This window comes from Cherax quadricarinatus, chromosome 23 (assembly GCF_038502225.1).
Source record: "Cherax quadricarinatus isolate ZL_2023a chromosome 23, ASM3850222v1, whole genome shotgun sequence".
NCBI classification, from domain to species: Eukaryota; Metazoa; Arthropoda; class Malacostraca; order Decapoda; family Parastacidae; genus Cherax; species Cherax quadricarinatus.
In genome coordinates this window covers 6,378,448-6,393,333 of record NC_091314.1, presented here as the reverse complement: position 1 = coordinate 6,393,333, position 14,886 = coordinate 6,378,448, and the positions used below count along the sequence as shown (strand labels likewise).

At 38.5% G+C, this 14,886-nt stretch overlaps 1 protein-coding gene across 2 annotated transcripts; it reads right to left on the bottom strand.

Annotated features, from left to right (window-relative positions):
- Window positions 1–3,413: 3,413 nt before the first annotated feature.
- On the bottom strand, window positions 3,414–10,268 carry Spx (Spliceosomal protein on the X). 2 transcript variants are annotated; one of them, XM_053772392.2, is made up of 4 exons: window positions 10,093–10,268; window positions 8,625–8,824; window positions 5,794–5,952; window positions 3,414–4,641 (listed from the first exon to the last, which is right to left on the bottom strand). In XM_053772392.2, the coding sequence occupies exons 1-4, from the start codon at window positions 10,124–10,126 to the stop codon at window positions 3,568–3,570; spliced, it is 1,467 nt and encodes a 488-aa protein (XP_053628367.1). In that variant the 5' UTR covers window positions 10,127–10,268; the 3' UTR covers window positions 3,414–3,567. The 2 variants fall into 2 exon arrangements, with proteins under 2 accessions (XP_053628367.1, XP_053628368.1); XM_053772393.2 differs by lacking the exon at window positions 10,093–10,268 and adding an exon at window positions 9,797–9,937.
- Window positions 10,269–14,886: the final 4,618 nt, after the last annotated feature.

Below are 14,886 nucleotides of genomic sequence, written 5' to 3'. Positions count from 1 at the left end.
ATTCACAGGGAAGTGTCATACAAGTAACTCTCATAAAGCATCTCATGCGAGGCAGTTAAGACACAGCCTGGTTGATCAAGCCCTGGTCCAGTCCTTTGATCAAGAGCCCCTCACAAGCATCACGGTACCTACTTGAGGTATCGTGATACTTCTGACTATATAATAATTACAGTATATACTATAACAATGTAATCTGAAATAAAATTCTGAGGGGTTGTCAAGTTTTTCTGACAATATGAAAAAAAAAGGATCCAACCAATGCATAACACAGCACAAACTTGTGTGCACGATTATTTTTGCAACATATTTACAAAGAGGCACTAAATCCACAATGATACACAAAATAAACTTTGAAGTTGATTACTCTAAAATTTGACTTCACACTTTTTTTTTTTATCAAACCGACCATATTCCACCTAGGCAGGGTGACCTAAAAAGAAAAAGTTTCTTCTTTTAAATTTGGTAATGTATTCAGAAGGGGTTACTAGCCCCTTGCTCCTGGTATTTTAGTCGCCTCTTACAACACAAATGGTTTACGGAAGAATTCCATTCCACTTCCCCATGGAGAACTTTACATACATCTAAACTAAAATTTAAAGTTATAAGCCATTAAACAAAACTGCCATTAAACAAAATTCGTTTGCAGAGCAGCCCACAAAACCTCCTTTATCCCCTCCCCCAAACCTTTTCGCAGACGACCCCCTACCCCGCCTTCCTTCCCCTACAGATTTATATGCTCTCCATGTCATTCTACTCTGATCCATTCTCTCTAAGTGACCAAACCACCTCAACAATCCCTCTTCACTCCTCTGACTAATACTTTTATTAACTCCACACCTTCTCCTAATTTCCACACTACGAAATTTCTGCATAATATTTACACCACACATTGCCCTTAGTCAGGACATATCCACCACCTCCAACCGTCTCCTCGCTGTAGCATTTACAACCCAAGCTTCACACCCATGTAAGAGTGATGGTACCACTATACTTTCATACATTCCCTTCTTTGCCTCCATAGATAACGTTTTTTGTCTTCACATATACCTCAATGCACCACTCACCTTTCTTTCCTTCATCAATTCTATGGTTAACCTTATCCTTCATAAATCCATCCGCTGACACATCAACTCCCAAATACGTATCCGAAAACATTCACCTCTTCCATACTCCCTCTCTCCAATTTGATATCCAATTTTTCTTAAAATCACTTGATACTCTCATCACCTTACTCTTTTCTATGTTCAATTTCAACTTTCTACCTTTACACACTCTCCCAAACTCATCTACTAACCTTTGTAACTTTTCTTTAGAATCTCCCATAAGCACAGTATCATCAGCAAAAAGTAACTGTGTCAATTCCCGTTTTGTATTGGATTCCCCATAATTTAATCCCACCCCTCTCCCGAACACCCTAGCATTTACTTCTTTTACAAGCCATCTATAAATACGTATATTAAACAACCATGGTGACATTACACATCCCTGTCTAAGACCTACTTTTACCAGGAAGTAGTCTCCCTCTCTTCTACACACTCTGAGCCTCACTATCCTCATATTATTATTATAATCAAGGGGGAAGCGCTAAACCCGGAGGATTATACAGCGCCTGGGGGGGATGTGGAAGGCATTCAGGCTTAATTCGGGGAACTGGAGCACAGATCCAATTCCCTTAATCAAGAGCCCCTCACCAACATCAAGGAACCTTCCTTGAGGGGACTATCCTCATAAAAACTCTTTACAGCATTTAGTAACTTACTACCTATTCCATATACTACTTGCAACATCTGCCACATTGCTCCCCTATCCACTCTATCATATGCCTTTTCCAAATCCATAAATGCAATGAAAACTTCCCTACCTTTATCTAAATACTGTTCACATATATACTTCAATGTAAAGACTTGATCTACACATCCCCTACCCACTCTAATGCCTCCTTGCTCATCCGCAATCCTACATTCTGTGTTACTTCTAATTCTTTCAATAACCCTACTGTACACTTTTCCTGGTATACTCACTAAATTTATTCCTCTATAATTTTTACAATCTCTTTTATCCCCTTCCCTTTATATAAAGGAACTATACATGCTCTCTGTCAATGTCTAGGTACCTTCCCCTCTTTCATACATTTATTAAACAAAAATACCAACCACTCCAACACTATATCCCCCCCCTGCTTTTACCCAAAAAAGCAGCACACTCACAGGCACTCGTTCATTGTCTTACCAAAAGAATAGTGGCATTACAGTTCAGATAATCTTCCAAACTGCAACATCCCCACTCCTTCCCACCTGAAAGACTATTATTATTATTATTATAATAAAAAAGAAGCACTAAGCCACAAGGGCTATACAGACCTGAAAGACTAGAGGTCAGCTAACTGGTTTTCTCGAGTCCTTTTACAAATGTTACCTTACTCCCACTCCAACAGCACATCAGATTATTCAAAAAAACTTGCCTGTACTCGTCCATATCTAATACTTTCACACAAGTCTGTTGGATATCCAAGCCCTTCTCCCTCTAACCTCTCCTAGGACAACCCCAGCCCCTCCACTCCACTCTATGTCTTCACACTCTCTATGTCTTCCTATTTTTTTCCATCCTCTCTAAATGTCCAAACCACTTCAACCCATCCCCTTCCTCACCCATCTGAATAATACTTTGGTAACTCCACACCACCTCCTAATCTCCAAACTGAATTCTCTGCATATATTTACACCACACACACTGCTCTCATCAGACGTATCTTCACTACCTCTAGCCTCCTTGCTTCTTTCTTTCAACACACCAGCCATATCCCACCGAGGCGGGGTGGCCCAAAAGGAAAAACAAGTTTCTCCTTTTACATTTAGTAATATATACAGAAGGGGTTACTAGCCCCTTGCTCCCGGCATTTTAGTCGCCTCTTACGACACGCATGGCTTATGGAGGAAGAATTCTGTTCCACTTCCCCATGATACATTCAAAACCCACATTTCACATCCTTAAGTGTTCGTAACACTATACTATAGTACATTCCCCTTTTTGCCTTCATGGATGAAGTTCTTTGTCTCCACAAATTCCTCAGTGCACCATCCACCTTTTTCCTTCCATCAGTGCTATGGTTCATTTCATATAACCATCCACCAAGTCCACTCCCAAATATCTGAACACATTTGCTTCCTCCACACTCCCTCCAGTCTCTCGTTGCATATATTTCTGGATACTTCCCGCATAGTTTGGAGGTCAAACTATGTTAATAGTCAAGAATTATATTAGGAGGATTGCATTCCAGCAACTTCCAAATCCAGATTTATAGTTCATACTAAAAATTTCTTCATTGATTTAACATGTAATACTGTACATGAAATTAATTCTGTAAATGTTCAAGGATTTCACAACTCTCCAATATACTTGGCAAAGAAACAACATTCTTTGAATTGTATTTATTAAAAATGTATGGACCATTATAGTAAGCAATTTAATTACAGTATACTAATTCCAAGTCCACTCATGTGTACTATATATTAAGAATAATGCATGGAAATTTGACCATGTTAAACCTCTTGAGAGTGATCCTAGTAACTACTTCTCTCCACCTGGAGGAGGGGGTGGCAATGGTGGACGAGGTGGTGGTGGTGGAGGTGGCGCCATTCCTGGGGGAGGGGGGCCACTCTGACCACTGGAAACTGGTACCCCAGGAGGTGGAGGCCTCATTCCTCGGGGTGGAGGACCAGGAGGCATAGGTCCTCCAGATGGAGGAGGGCCTGGAGGCAATGGAGGCCCACCCCGCATATGTGGTCCCATTCCTGGCATTGGTGGTGGCCCAGGAGGACCTCTTGGAGGATAAGGGGGTCTCCCAAATGGAGGCCTTCCAGGGGGGCCACCTGGATGTGGAGGTCTCCATCCTGGAGGCGGTGGCCTCATTCCTGGTGGGGGAGGCATTCCTGGAGGACCAGGTCGTGGTGGAGGCATACCAGGTGGTGGTGGCATGCCAGGCCCACCTTGCCAAGGAGGTGGAGGCATACCAGGGCGGGGTGGATAATGCCCATATGGCGGCATCTGTCCTGAGCTTGTAGTTGGAGGCCCACCTGGAACAGGAGGCCCTGGGGGACCAGAAGGAGGAAGAGGAGGCTGACCAGGAAGAGGAGGTTTTGATGGTGGTGGAGGCATGGGAGGAAGAGGAGGAGCAGATCCAGGTGGTGGGGGTACAGAACTTGTGGGTGGAGCATTAGGAAGAGGAGGAATAGAGGAAGTAGTACCAGGTGGTGGTGGTACTGGAGGTGGAGGTGGGACTAGCATGCCAGGTGGTGGCACAGACATGCCAGGGGGTGCATTTGGTGCCATTCCACTTGATGGAGGGGGTGGTGGTGCAGGAGGAGGAGGGGCAGATTGTGTTGGTGGTGGGGGAGCATCAGCAAACAACTGGTGAGGTTTATCAGCTTGTGATAATGGGTTTTGAGCTGCAAGCAAACGCTCAGCTGCTGTACCATGCCGTTCTCCTTTACTGTCCTTCTTGAAGGCATAAGATATACTAATTGACCGATTACATAGGTACTGCCCATTCATTGCTTCAATGGCAGCATCAGATGCTTCAAAGGAAGCAAAATTTATAAACGCATAACCTTTTGAGTTGCCCGTGTCTGGATCTCTCATAATCTGTAAAAAATAAAGAATTTACAATTAACCATCATTGTTCAATAATAATAATTTTTGTAAGGCATACTAAGTACAAGCATTTACAGTGTGTGTGATTACCTACTGTAGCTGCAGGAGCAGCACTATGCTGGTGGTGCCCCATCTGTAGCTGTAATGATTACCTACTCTTTGATCCCATTCCATTGTTCCAATATTGTAAAGAAAATTTTCTAGGATCCTTCAAGCACTGTTTATTCCCCAGTTACTACTGTGGCCTCATATATGCTGATGATCCTAAGGAATCTTTTTTTCTTTTTTGTACCTTTTTTATGATCTCATCAGCCAATGAAGAGCATATTTAACATTTTCAGCATTTCTCTGTAGCTTATATTTTGTGCTCTGGGAGCCATTTTGTAGCTTGTTCTTGGACCTTTTCTATCTTATCCACTTATTTAGGAGCATAAACTACACCAATGCTGCTGCATATTGCAGGTTTGGTCATTTTCTGTTTATTACTGAGTTCACTGGATTAAATTGTTATTTGCAAGAAATAGTTCTAAATCTTATTCCCCATAATTTTTGGTATAAGGTCTTTTCGTGGTGTTTTAAAGGAGGATTGATATTTCCTATAAGATCTTTTAGAAATGAATATATATATAGAGGATTCACATATTTTGGATGCAAAATAATTAAAAAAATGTAGATTTTTATAACCAGGAACACTTTTTTCAGATTTTTCTGGATCAACTGTATTGGTGTATGGTATCAAAATACTTACTCTGATATGCCATCAAGCATGCCTCAAAAGTCTAATGTGCTTACCAAACCTCTGACTTATCCAAACACAGTCCTGTTCCCCTTGTTTTTGAATACTCTAGTATTTGTAATTTATATAAAGGTCTTTTAAGCAATGTAAGTGGGGTAACTGACGAATACTCTAGTATTTGTAATTTATATAAAGGTCTTTTAAGCAATGTAAGTGGGGTAACTGACACCTCAAAAGTTGATTATAAAAATGAGAAAGTATAATTTTTAATGCCAGCTTGCTTGTTGAAAAAGTAAGCAAAATAGAGATGATAAAGAGAATAAATTTTTAGCATATTGGAAAAAATTAAATCTACTTTTGGAACTATGACAAGGGCTTAAATGAACAAAATATTAAGAGATTCTTACCTTTGGTGTTTGTAGAATGACTCCAAAAGCAGAGAAGGTATCATAAAGAAGCTTCTCATCCACCTCTGGATCCAAATTGCCAATGAATATATTTGCACCAACATCCAAGTTCTTCTGATGGGCAGATGCCTTATTGACTCTTATGGGTTTGCCAAACAGCTAAGAACATAATGGAACATCAGTAATATTGCATATCTCAATAATAAAAAATAAGAAAACCAGCTGAAATGGAGAAAAACAAAGAAATATGTATGTATTCAGCGGTGGGTTTTTGGATAATGTAAATCACTGATGATGGACGGAGGGGGGGGGGGGTAAAAGAGGTTTAGTGTGCAAGGGGCCTGGGCATGCAGCAGGCATGCGTGAGTGTGTAAGATAGGAGTGAATTGAGATGAATGGTTTTCAGGACCTGATGAGCTCTTGGAGTGTGAACAGGGTAATATTTTGTGAAGGGATTCAGGGAAACTAGTTAGCCAGACCTGAGTCCTGGAGGTGGGACATACACTGCCTGCACTTTAACCCTTTGGGGGTCGGCAGGTCCTCTCATAGACTTGTTCTCAGGGTCGGCCAAATTTCAAAACAAAAAAAAACAAAAATTTTTTCTTATGAAAAGATAGAGAATCTTTTCCCGATCATAATGACACCAAAAGTATGAAATTTGATGGAAAATTTATGGAGATATGCTCTCGCGAAGTTAGCGGTCTCAAAGATGTTTACGCATCAGGGATTTTGCTCACTTTGAGCCCTATTTTCGGCCAATTCCAGTATACAAGTTGACAAAAATCATAACTATTTCGCTAGAACTCCATTTTTTCTATCGAATGAGTACAAGAAACCACCCATTTACCGATTTCAACTATCCAATACAGTGGTCAGAATTTAGCAATTTTGCCAATTTCACACATATTTCAAAAGATGCCAATTTCCAAATACATACAGTCCAGAATAAACAAGAAAGACATTCCTGGCACTAAAATAACATTTCCTCTGTTCATTAGTCACGTTCCTATGCCCCTCTTACACTCTTTTGCTTTCCACTTTGAATTTTTATTCTCACAAAAAAATAAAAGATTTACTGTTATGCAGACTACTGCATTAGTGTAGAAATGGTATAAATAATATCAGCGCACTCGTGAAAGAATATTAGACTCACCAGTTGACGTGTATTGGACGCTTAGCATGATTTGTTTACTTTTGATCTTTGGTAAAAATCAAACATTTCTGCTAATTTGAGCTCAATTTCAAGATACTTTTCTTTGTAAAATCAGTTAAAATCATCTCAATTTTCTGTAATATGTCTTCCATTCTATAAAATGAGACCAGGAAAGCTAAAATACAACAATAAATACCATACGAAAATAGAGTGCAAAGTCACTGTTTTAATCCAAAAACACGGTCAAAGTTTTTTTTTTCTCATTATGCACTGTGTGCTGCAGGATTTTTTTTATACTGTGCACACTGACCACATAGACCCATTCTTTCATATGTAGGCCTACCAGCTTTCTCTCATTAGATTTGACAGCGCTAGAATTTATGCGTACTAGTACGTCAAAAACCCCTGCGCGTAAGCCGTACTAGTATGTACGAAACCCCGAAAGGGTTAAAGGAGGGGTTTGGGATATTGGCTGTTTGGAGTGACATCTAAACTGTCATATCTGGGCACGCCTCTGCAAAGACTGATTGTGTGTGAATGATAATGTTAGTGTTTTTCGTTTTGGGTCACCCTGCCTTGGTGGGAGACGGCAGATGTGTTGAAAAAAATAAGAAGCAAGTGCTAAATCATATAAGGTCCTAGAGAGTGGGTAGTATAAAGAATTACAGCACTGTTCAGTAAAGTTCCAACTACCAATTTTACTCCTACCTTTCCTTCAAATTCAGATTTTGTACTAGGTATGCAACCTTAGAAGTTCATACGTCAATCAACTCAAGATATTCAACTATTAGTGAATTACTGTACTATGGAGGTACTGAATATCAAGTGAAATACTATACATCCCATCACTATACCTGCTAACAATATTGATAAAGTGTTCTGTCCAAGCAAGACTTCTTTTATTGATTATCCAACTTGCTCCAGGTTCCATGGTTGTCAGTTAAAAGGAGCTTCAGTGTATACATAACTGCATCAAAAGATATTGATATCAACTAAATGCCTGACTGCAATACTTGTTGCTTAAGTAAATGCATACAGTATATGAAAAAAGAAAATTATTAAACTAGAAGTTAATAGACAGTAGACTACTAAGAAGACACCACCATCCCATTATAAGGGTAATAAATCTGAAGCAAGCTAAACATTTTACACTCTTAACAGGATTATTACTTGTTTTCCATTCTGTTTTATTAATATATCAGGCAAATCTAAATGGCCCTTGTAACATTCATCTTTTCTCGTGTTAAAAAAAAAAAAAAAAGTTAATTTTGATGTTGGATTGCTTGAAAATGTGTGAATATAGTATGATTGTAAAGAAAAAACGATTGATTGTAGATGTTATGAATGAAAGGAAAATGAATAAAAGTTTGCTGCCAGTTCATCATATAAAAGACAAACCATCAAAAAGTGGCAGTTATATATATACTTGTAGTTAACAAAATAATTATACAAGTAATTTATTCCACAACAGATATATAGTACCTAATTTGAAGCTCATAAAATTGACAACAGCCCACATACATATATGTGCATGATTTGTATGATGTATGCTCTGAAATGGCTGTCTTTATCATGTAAATTTCTGTACTGCATTCACATTTAATTAACTTCATTAAACAAGGAACCTGACATTCTTTTCTTTTATATAAACAATTACAGTATTTAAGATAAAACTTACCTTTATCATATTCATAATTTTAATAGCATAGTCAGCATCTTCTTCACCCATAAATTCAACAAAGCCATAACCCTGATGCTGCTGGGTAACACGATCCTTGGGCATGTGGACGTTTACTACAGGTCCAGCTTGGACAAACAGTTCCCAAAGAAGCCCTTCTGACACTTTGTCATCCAGACCACCAACATATATTGTTGCATCTAAAAAAGGATAGCAATTCATTAAAATATTTACATGCATAAAAGTACAGGTTCTATGATTTATTGCCTAAATATAAATCAAAATATAAATCAAGTTTATCAGTTAACATACAAATACTGCAGCCGAAATAAATCTTAAAACAATACGTATTATTTATACAGGTAAACCTTACTGTATGGTATTTAATTCAACCTAAGATGTCTCAAAACCTAATTAACAGTAGAAAAACAGGAAACCAATATTTGAAATAAATCCCCAATGTTAAACCTGCAAAAAAAGGGAAAAAAAAAATTGCTGTCCTAAAATACCAATTTTCCCAAGAAATCCCTATTTACTCCGTGATGTTTCGAGGAGCAGCCTTTCAATTTTAACCCACCCGGGTACATAGTGATATTTCTGCTCGGAGAGTTGGCCACCTAGGATAACAGAAAGGCAGTGCATCATCGAGGAACTGTCTGTCTTATTTCCACTATGGTCCTCAAATCTTGTCTCCCAGGATGCAACCCACACCTGTCGACTAACACCCAAGGACCTACTTGCTTGCTAGGTGAGCGGAACAACAGGTGTAAGGAAACATGCCCAATGTTTCCACCCTTGCTGGAGATCAAACCACGGACACTCAGCATGTGAGGTGAGAGCGTTGCCTACCAGGCCATGGGCCACTGTGGTTTAAATAATAAGATACTACAAAGACCACAATGGAAATAAAGTCACTTTTGACTTTTTTGGGGGTTACCCTAGGTAATTTACACTATGTATGATAAATGTACTTAAGTGTATCTGTGCCTAAATAATTATTATAATTATGGGGGGAGCGCTAAACCCATAGGATTATACAGCATATGTGTGGGGGGGTGGAAGGTATTAAGGTTCAATTCAGGGAACCAGAGCACAGATCCAATCCCCTAGATCAAGAGCCCCTCACCAGCTTCAAGGAACCTGCTTCGAAGGTTGTGCCTGAATAAACTTACTACGGGGGAGCGCTACATCCGTAGGGGGTTATACAGCACCCACGAGGGGAGGGGGGGATGGAAGGCATCCAGGCTGGATTCAATGAACCGGTACACAGGTTCAGTGTCTTAAATCAAAGACTCCCTCGCCAGCATCAAGGAACCTCCCTGCAGATGTTCTCGATATTATTATTATTATTATAATCAAGGGGAAGCGCTAAACCCATAGGATTATGCAGCGATGTTCTCGATAATCTTTTAATAAAATGGCGCCCCGCTAACAAAAATCCTACCCCAGCAATTAAATTCACACAAACCTTGGTTACGCTCTGCTATGGGGCCTGCAGCCATGATGATATCTTAATGAACAACAAGTCCTACATTAAATTCCTTCTTTTTTTCCACGAGAACATCAACGTTGTTGTGATGGCATCATCATCATGTTTCAACTGCTGGAGGTAAACAACATGTCTACCAGGCACATGGTTCCTCTCTTTATATTGTATCTCCTGCTTTAATAAACTCCTGGTATGCCAGTACAGTGCCCTCAAACATTTACTTTGAAACATTAAAATACATTTTGTTATGCACCCATTAAAAGGCTGCATTTTGTTCATTTTATGAACCTCAAGTGTTGGCGGTGGGAGACCAACCTTGGTAATTCTATAATCAAACGTCTTTTTAAGTTTATTTAGGTATAGGTCGACATAGTAAGTAAGTATATACAGAAATATAGTTACATAGATTATCATACATAGCAGCATATATGTAGAGAACCCAGGATAACCCAAAAAAGTCAGACAAAGTTACTTATTTCCAGTGGGATCCTTTTAATACCTTACTATTATACTATTATTATACAATAAAAGACATATAAAGGAGATATACTAGGAATAAGGTAAAAAAAAAAAGTTATTTATATTTACACGTGCGTTAGCTAAAAAAAATCATTCTCTTCCCTTTCTGTCGCTACATTTATTAGGTACCTTCTGGTTCTCTTCTTGAACTGGTTTATGCTGACTTCGACATGTGCAGGCAATGTGTTCCATTCCTTTATTGATGTTCAATAAAAGGGATCGACACCATGCCCAGCCCTTCTAGGGTAGGGAAGGTGCCTGAGCCGGAGCTTGTAGCTCACTAGACTGTCATTCCCATTAGCCCCCTTGGGGCGGGTATGACAGACCAGAGAGGCCTAGCTTGTGGCTAGGCCTGGGGACAGTTGGTCCCTAAGATGAGGAGGTACTTGTGCCTCCTCCCATGGGAGACTTAGCTCTCAGACACTCCCTAGACAGGGAGCCAAGGCCGGGCCACCACTTGGAAAAGGCCCGGGCCGGGAGAATACCGGCGAATCTTTAATAATAATATAATCAATAAAAGGTGTTTGAGGCCTGGCCATTGACTGTGGGTACTACAAAGTTGTGTTCTCTCCTCCTAGTACTATAATAATATTTTTTATTTGGACATGATACATAGTTGTACAAGGAATTAGAGTAGTTGAGTGTACATGTCAAAAGTCCCTTGTATGTAGACCATTATGGGCAGGCTTAAAATTAACTTAAGATTAAATAAGCAATGATAGATTCAGTGGTAAAAAGTACAGTAAACAATTTACAATATGAAGTACAATTGAGTATTTTAAACAATGAAATTTGAACATTTTAATTATGATGCATTATAGTTTTACAAATTTGTAGCATTATACATTTATGTAAGTAAGTAAGTTTATTCAGGTATACACAAATACAGTTACATAGAATTATCATACATAGCAGCATGTGTGTAGAGAACCTAGGATAACCCAAAAAAGTCAGACTGAGTAACTTATTTCCATTGGGGTCCTTTTACCTTATTATTATAATATAAAGGTTATAATATTTTCTTATTATTCTACAATGAAGATAACATCTTATTATCATACTAAAAAGACTATCTACTACACCAGGGTCATTAAGACTATCTACAATACGAGGGTCATTACTAGGAATAAGGTAAAATTTACACGTATGTTAGCTAAAAAAAAATAGAAAATCATTCCCCTCCCTTTCTGTAGCTACATTCATCAGAAACCCATCAGTTACACAACCCAGGGCAACATGGGTTTCATTCAACTACCCTACGACAAGGTCCTGCACTTCTGACTTTAGCCTTACATTCATCAGACAAAACCTTTTGGCACGTCTTCTTGAAAAGCTCTGGTTCCCATGCTATGACAAGGATGTCAGCCACACACCGTGTCTTCCTTTGCAGATGACATCTGCATGCAGGTCTTCCATTGCAGACACTGCAAGGCTCCAGGCGGACATCAACCAAATCTTTCAGTCAATATGTTCCAATTCAGATATGGTAAACATGAGGAAATTAAATTGCTGTACAACGTAAAACCTGGGAGTGATTATGTGAAGCCATTGGCCACAGGATGGATAATGAGAACCTTCAAAACTGACTGTGGGTTCTACTACTGGAATAGTTGCACCTTTGCTGCCGACCTAGAAAATGTCTTTCACCCCTAACGGAGTAAAACACCTCTATGATTGCTTTGATACATGATTATATACACCTGGAAAATCCCTAACCTTGACGAAAAATTGGCAGCAAGATATTCTGGACAATAAGTGTTGTTTGCCTGAGCAAGTCTTTATGGAAAGCATGTCAGTTCCTGATCTTCGTAGTGCGTGCCTGGTTTACTGATCTGTCGTTCAACATTCAGCATATCCAACTGCTGTAATTTCATCCAATAAAAGGTGTTTGGCCTACTGATGTTCTCTTGGTCCCCCCAGTTTCCAACCCCAGGATGAATCTTACGAGTTGTTTTTTGTTCATTGGGTGATTTGCAGTCTATCTTTCAGTCAATCTTTTTTTTTTGTCAAGGCAGAGTACCAAGAAGAGCAAGCGTAATCCATATGGCATTGTATAAGGGCTAGACATAGGGTCCTGCGAGCCTCAGTAGGTAGACACTGTGCTTGTCTATACAGGAACTTCAGTCTGACATTCGCTTTCTTTACTACACTATACAGTTATTCAATATTTATTTAGTTTTGGGTGAGTAAGTGTTTTTTAAGAAGAGTCTTGAATTGATAAAGTGTTTCTTTTGTATTCACAGGTAATAAATTCCAAATTTTGGGGCGTTTTATGGTTGCTTTGGTTCCCAGCCTTGAGAAAATTGGCAGCAAGATATTCTGGACACTGTTTATAAGCAATGACTTAATTTAACTTTAGTTGCTTTACTGTGACTTCAACATTCAGCATATCCAATTGTTGTGATTCATCCTGGCCTACATGTCCTCTTGAACCCAGGTCCAGGATGAATCTTACCATTTTGTTCTGGGCGATTTGTAGTCTATCTTTCAGTTTTTTTTTTTTTTTTGTCAAGGCAGAGTACCATGAAGAGCAAGCGTAGTCCATATGGCATTGTATAAGGGCTAGACAGACTAACTTATCTGTAAATAACCAAAAAAAAAAGTCAACATGATTCATTTCCATTTAGCTCCTTGGTTTTAGAAAAAAACATATATAGTATACTGAGGTATATATCCCTCCTTATACAAGTGTCTGCTTGACTTTTTTGGGGGGTTATCTTAGGTAATTTCCACGTAATAATATGATAATATATTTATTTCTTCAAGTACAAGGTATACAGACCATAGCTGACATCAATGACATACTAATATATAGAAAGCCACTTGTTATACAGAGCATTTCGGGCAAATTAGGTCAGTTTTGTCCCAGGATGCGACCTACACCAGTCCACTAACACCCAGGTACCCATTTTACTGATGGGTGAACATGAACAACAGGTATAAGGAAACACTCCCAATATTTCAACCATTGCCGGGAATCGAACCCTGACCCTCAGCGTGTGAAGCGAGAGCTTTCACCACGAGGTTACGGGCCACCATTATGTACGATAATTTGTGTAACTATTTATGGATACCTCTACCTAAATAAACTTACTTATTTACTTACACTGCTGCTCTCAGGGTATATACACTGAGGGGAAATGCAGTAGAAAATATATTACAATGTTCTGGCTTATTTAACAACCATAGTTTTGCTACAACAGATAGTAGATTCAATTATTGCAATCTGAAAATTGCCTTATTGATATTTTAACTGATGTTAAATAATGCAAAGTAAATATATTTATGTATATGTAAACATTGCTACACAAACCAGGGTCAATATGGAGATCAGATCCTGGTCAGAAGTTACGCAATATATTACGTAAAATACAAGCATACCCTGGCAAAGGAAATGTATTTTTTTGTGCAAATTTTTATTTCCCTAGACATTAGCACAAAATAATGCATTTATTTTAGCACAAGTGGCACATTATTCAACAATTAGCGTTGAGTTATGTGATGTGCCTGGCCAGTCACAGCAGCGTAAGTAAAGATGCATTAAACGTAAAAAAAAGAGCTTGCTATTCCGATATCTACTGCTGGCGGAGTAAGGTTAAGTTATGTAGGTTATTATATGTTGGGTTACATTGAGCTTCCTTTGGTGAGTTTATTTCCACAAATGAAACTCACCTAAAGTGAACATTTTAAGGAATATATTCACCTCAAACTTGGACCTGAACTCCTTAATAAGCTAAAGTAAATTTAGGCTCAAATTAGATTATGATATTTCTCCTTCATGAGAGGTGCAGTTCGAATCTCTGGTACGGCTGGAAAACATTAGGGACGTCCTTCCACAGGACGGCTGCTGTCCCTGTTCACCCATCAGTAAAATGGGTACCTGGGTGTTAGTTGACTGGTGTGGGTCGCATCCTGGGACTAAACTGACCTAATTTGCCCGAAATGCTCTGCATAACAAGCGGCTTTCTATATAGTAGTATGTCATTGATGTCAGCCATGATCTGTATACCTTGTACATGTACTTGTAGAGATATTATTATTATTATTATTATTATTATTATTATTATTATTATTATTATTATTATTATTATTATTATTATTATTATTATTATTATTATTATTATTATTATTATTATTATTATTATTATTATTATTATTATTATTATTATTATTATTATACAAAAGTTAACTGGCAAAACAAAAAAAAAATTAGGCACGCCTATTGGCCAGTTCTTGATTATTAAATCCGTATTA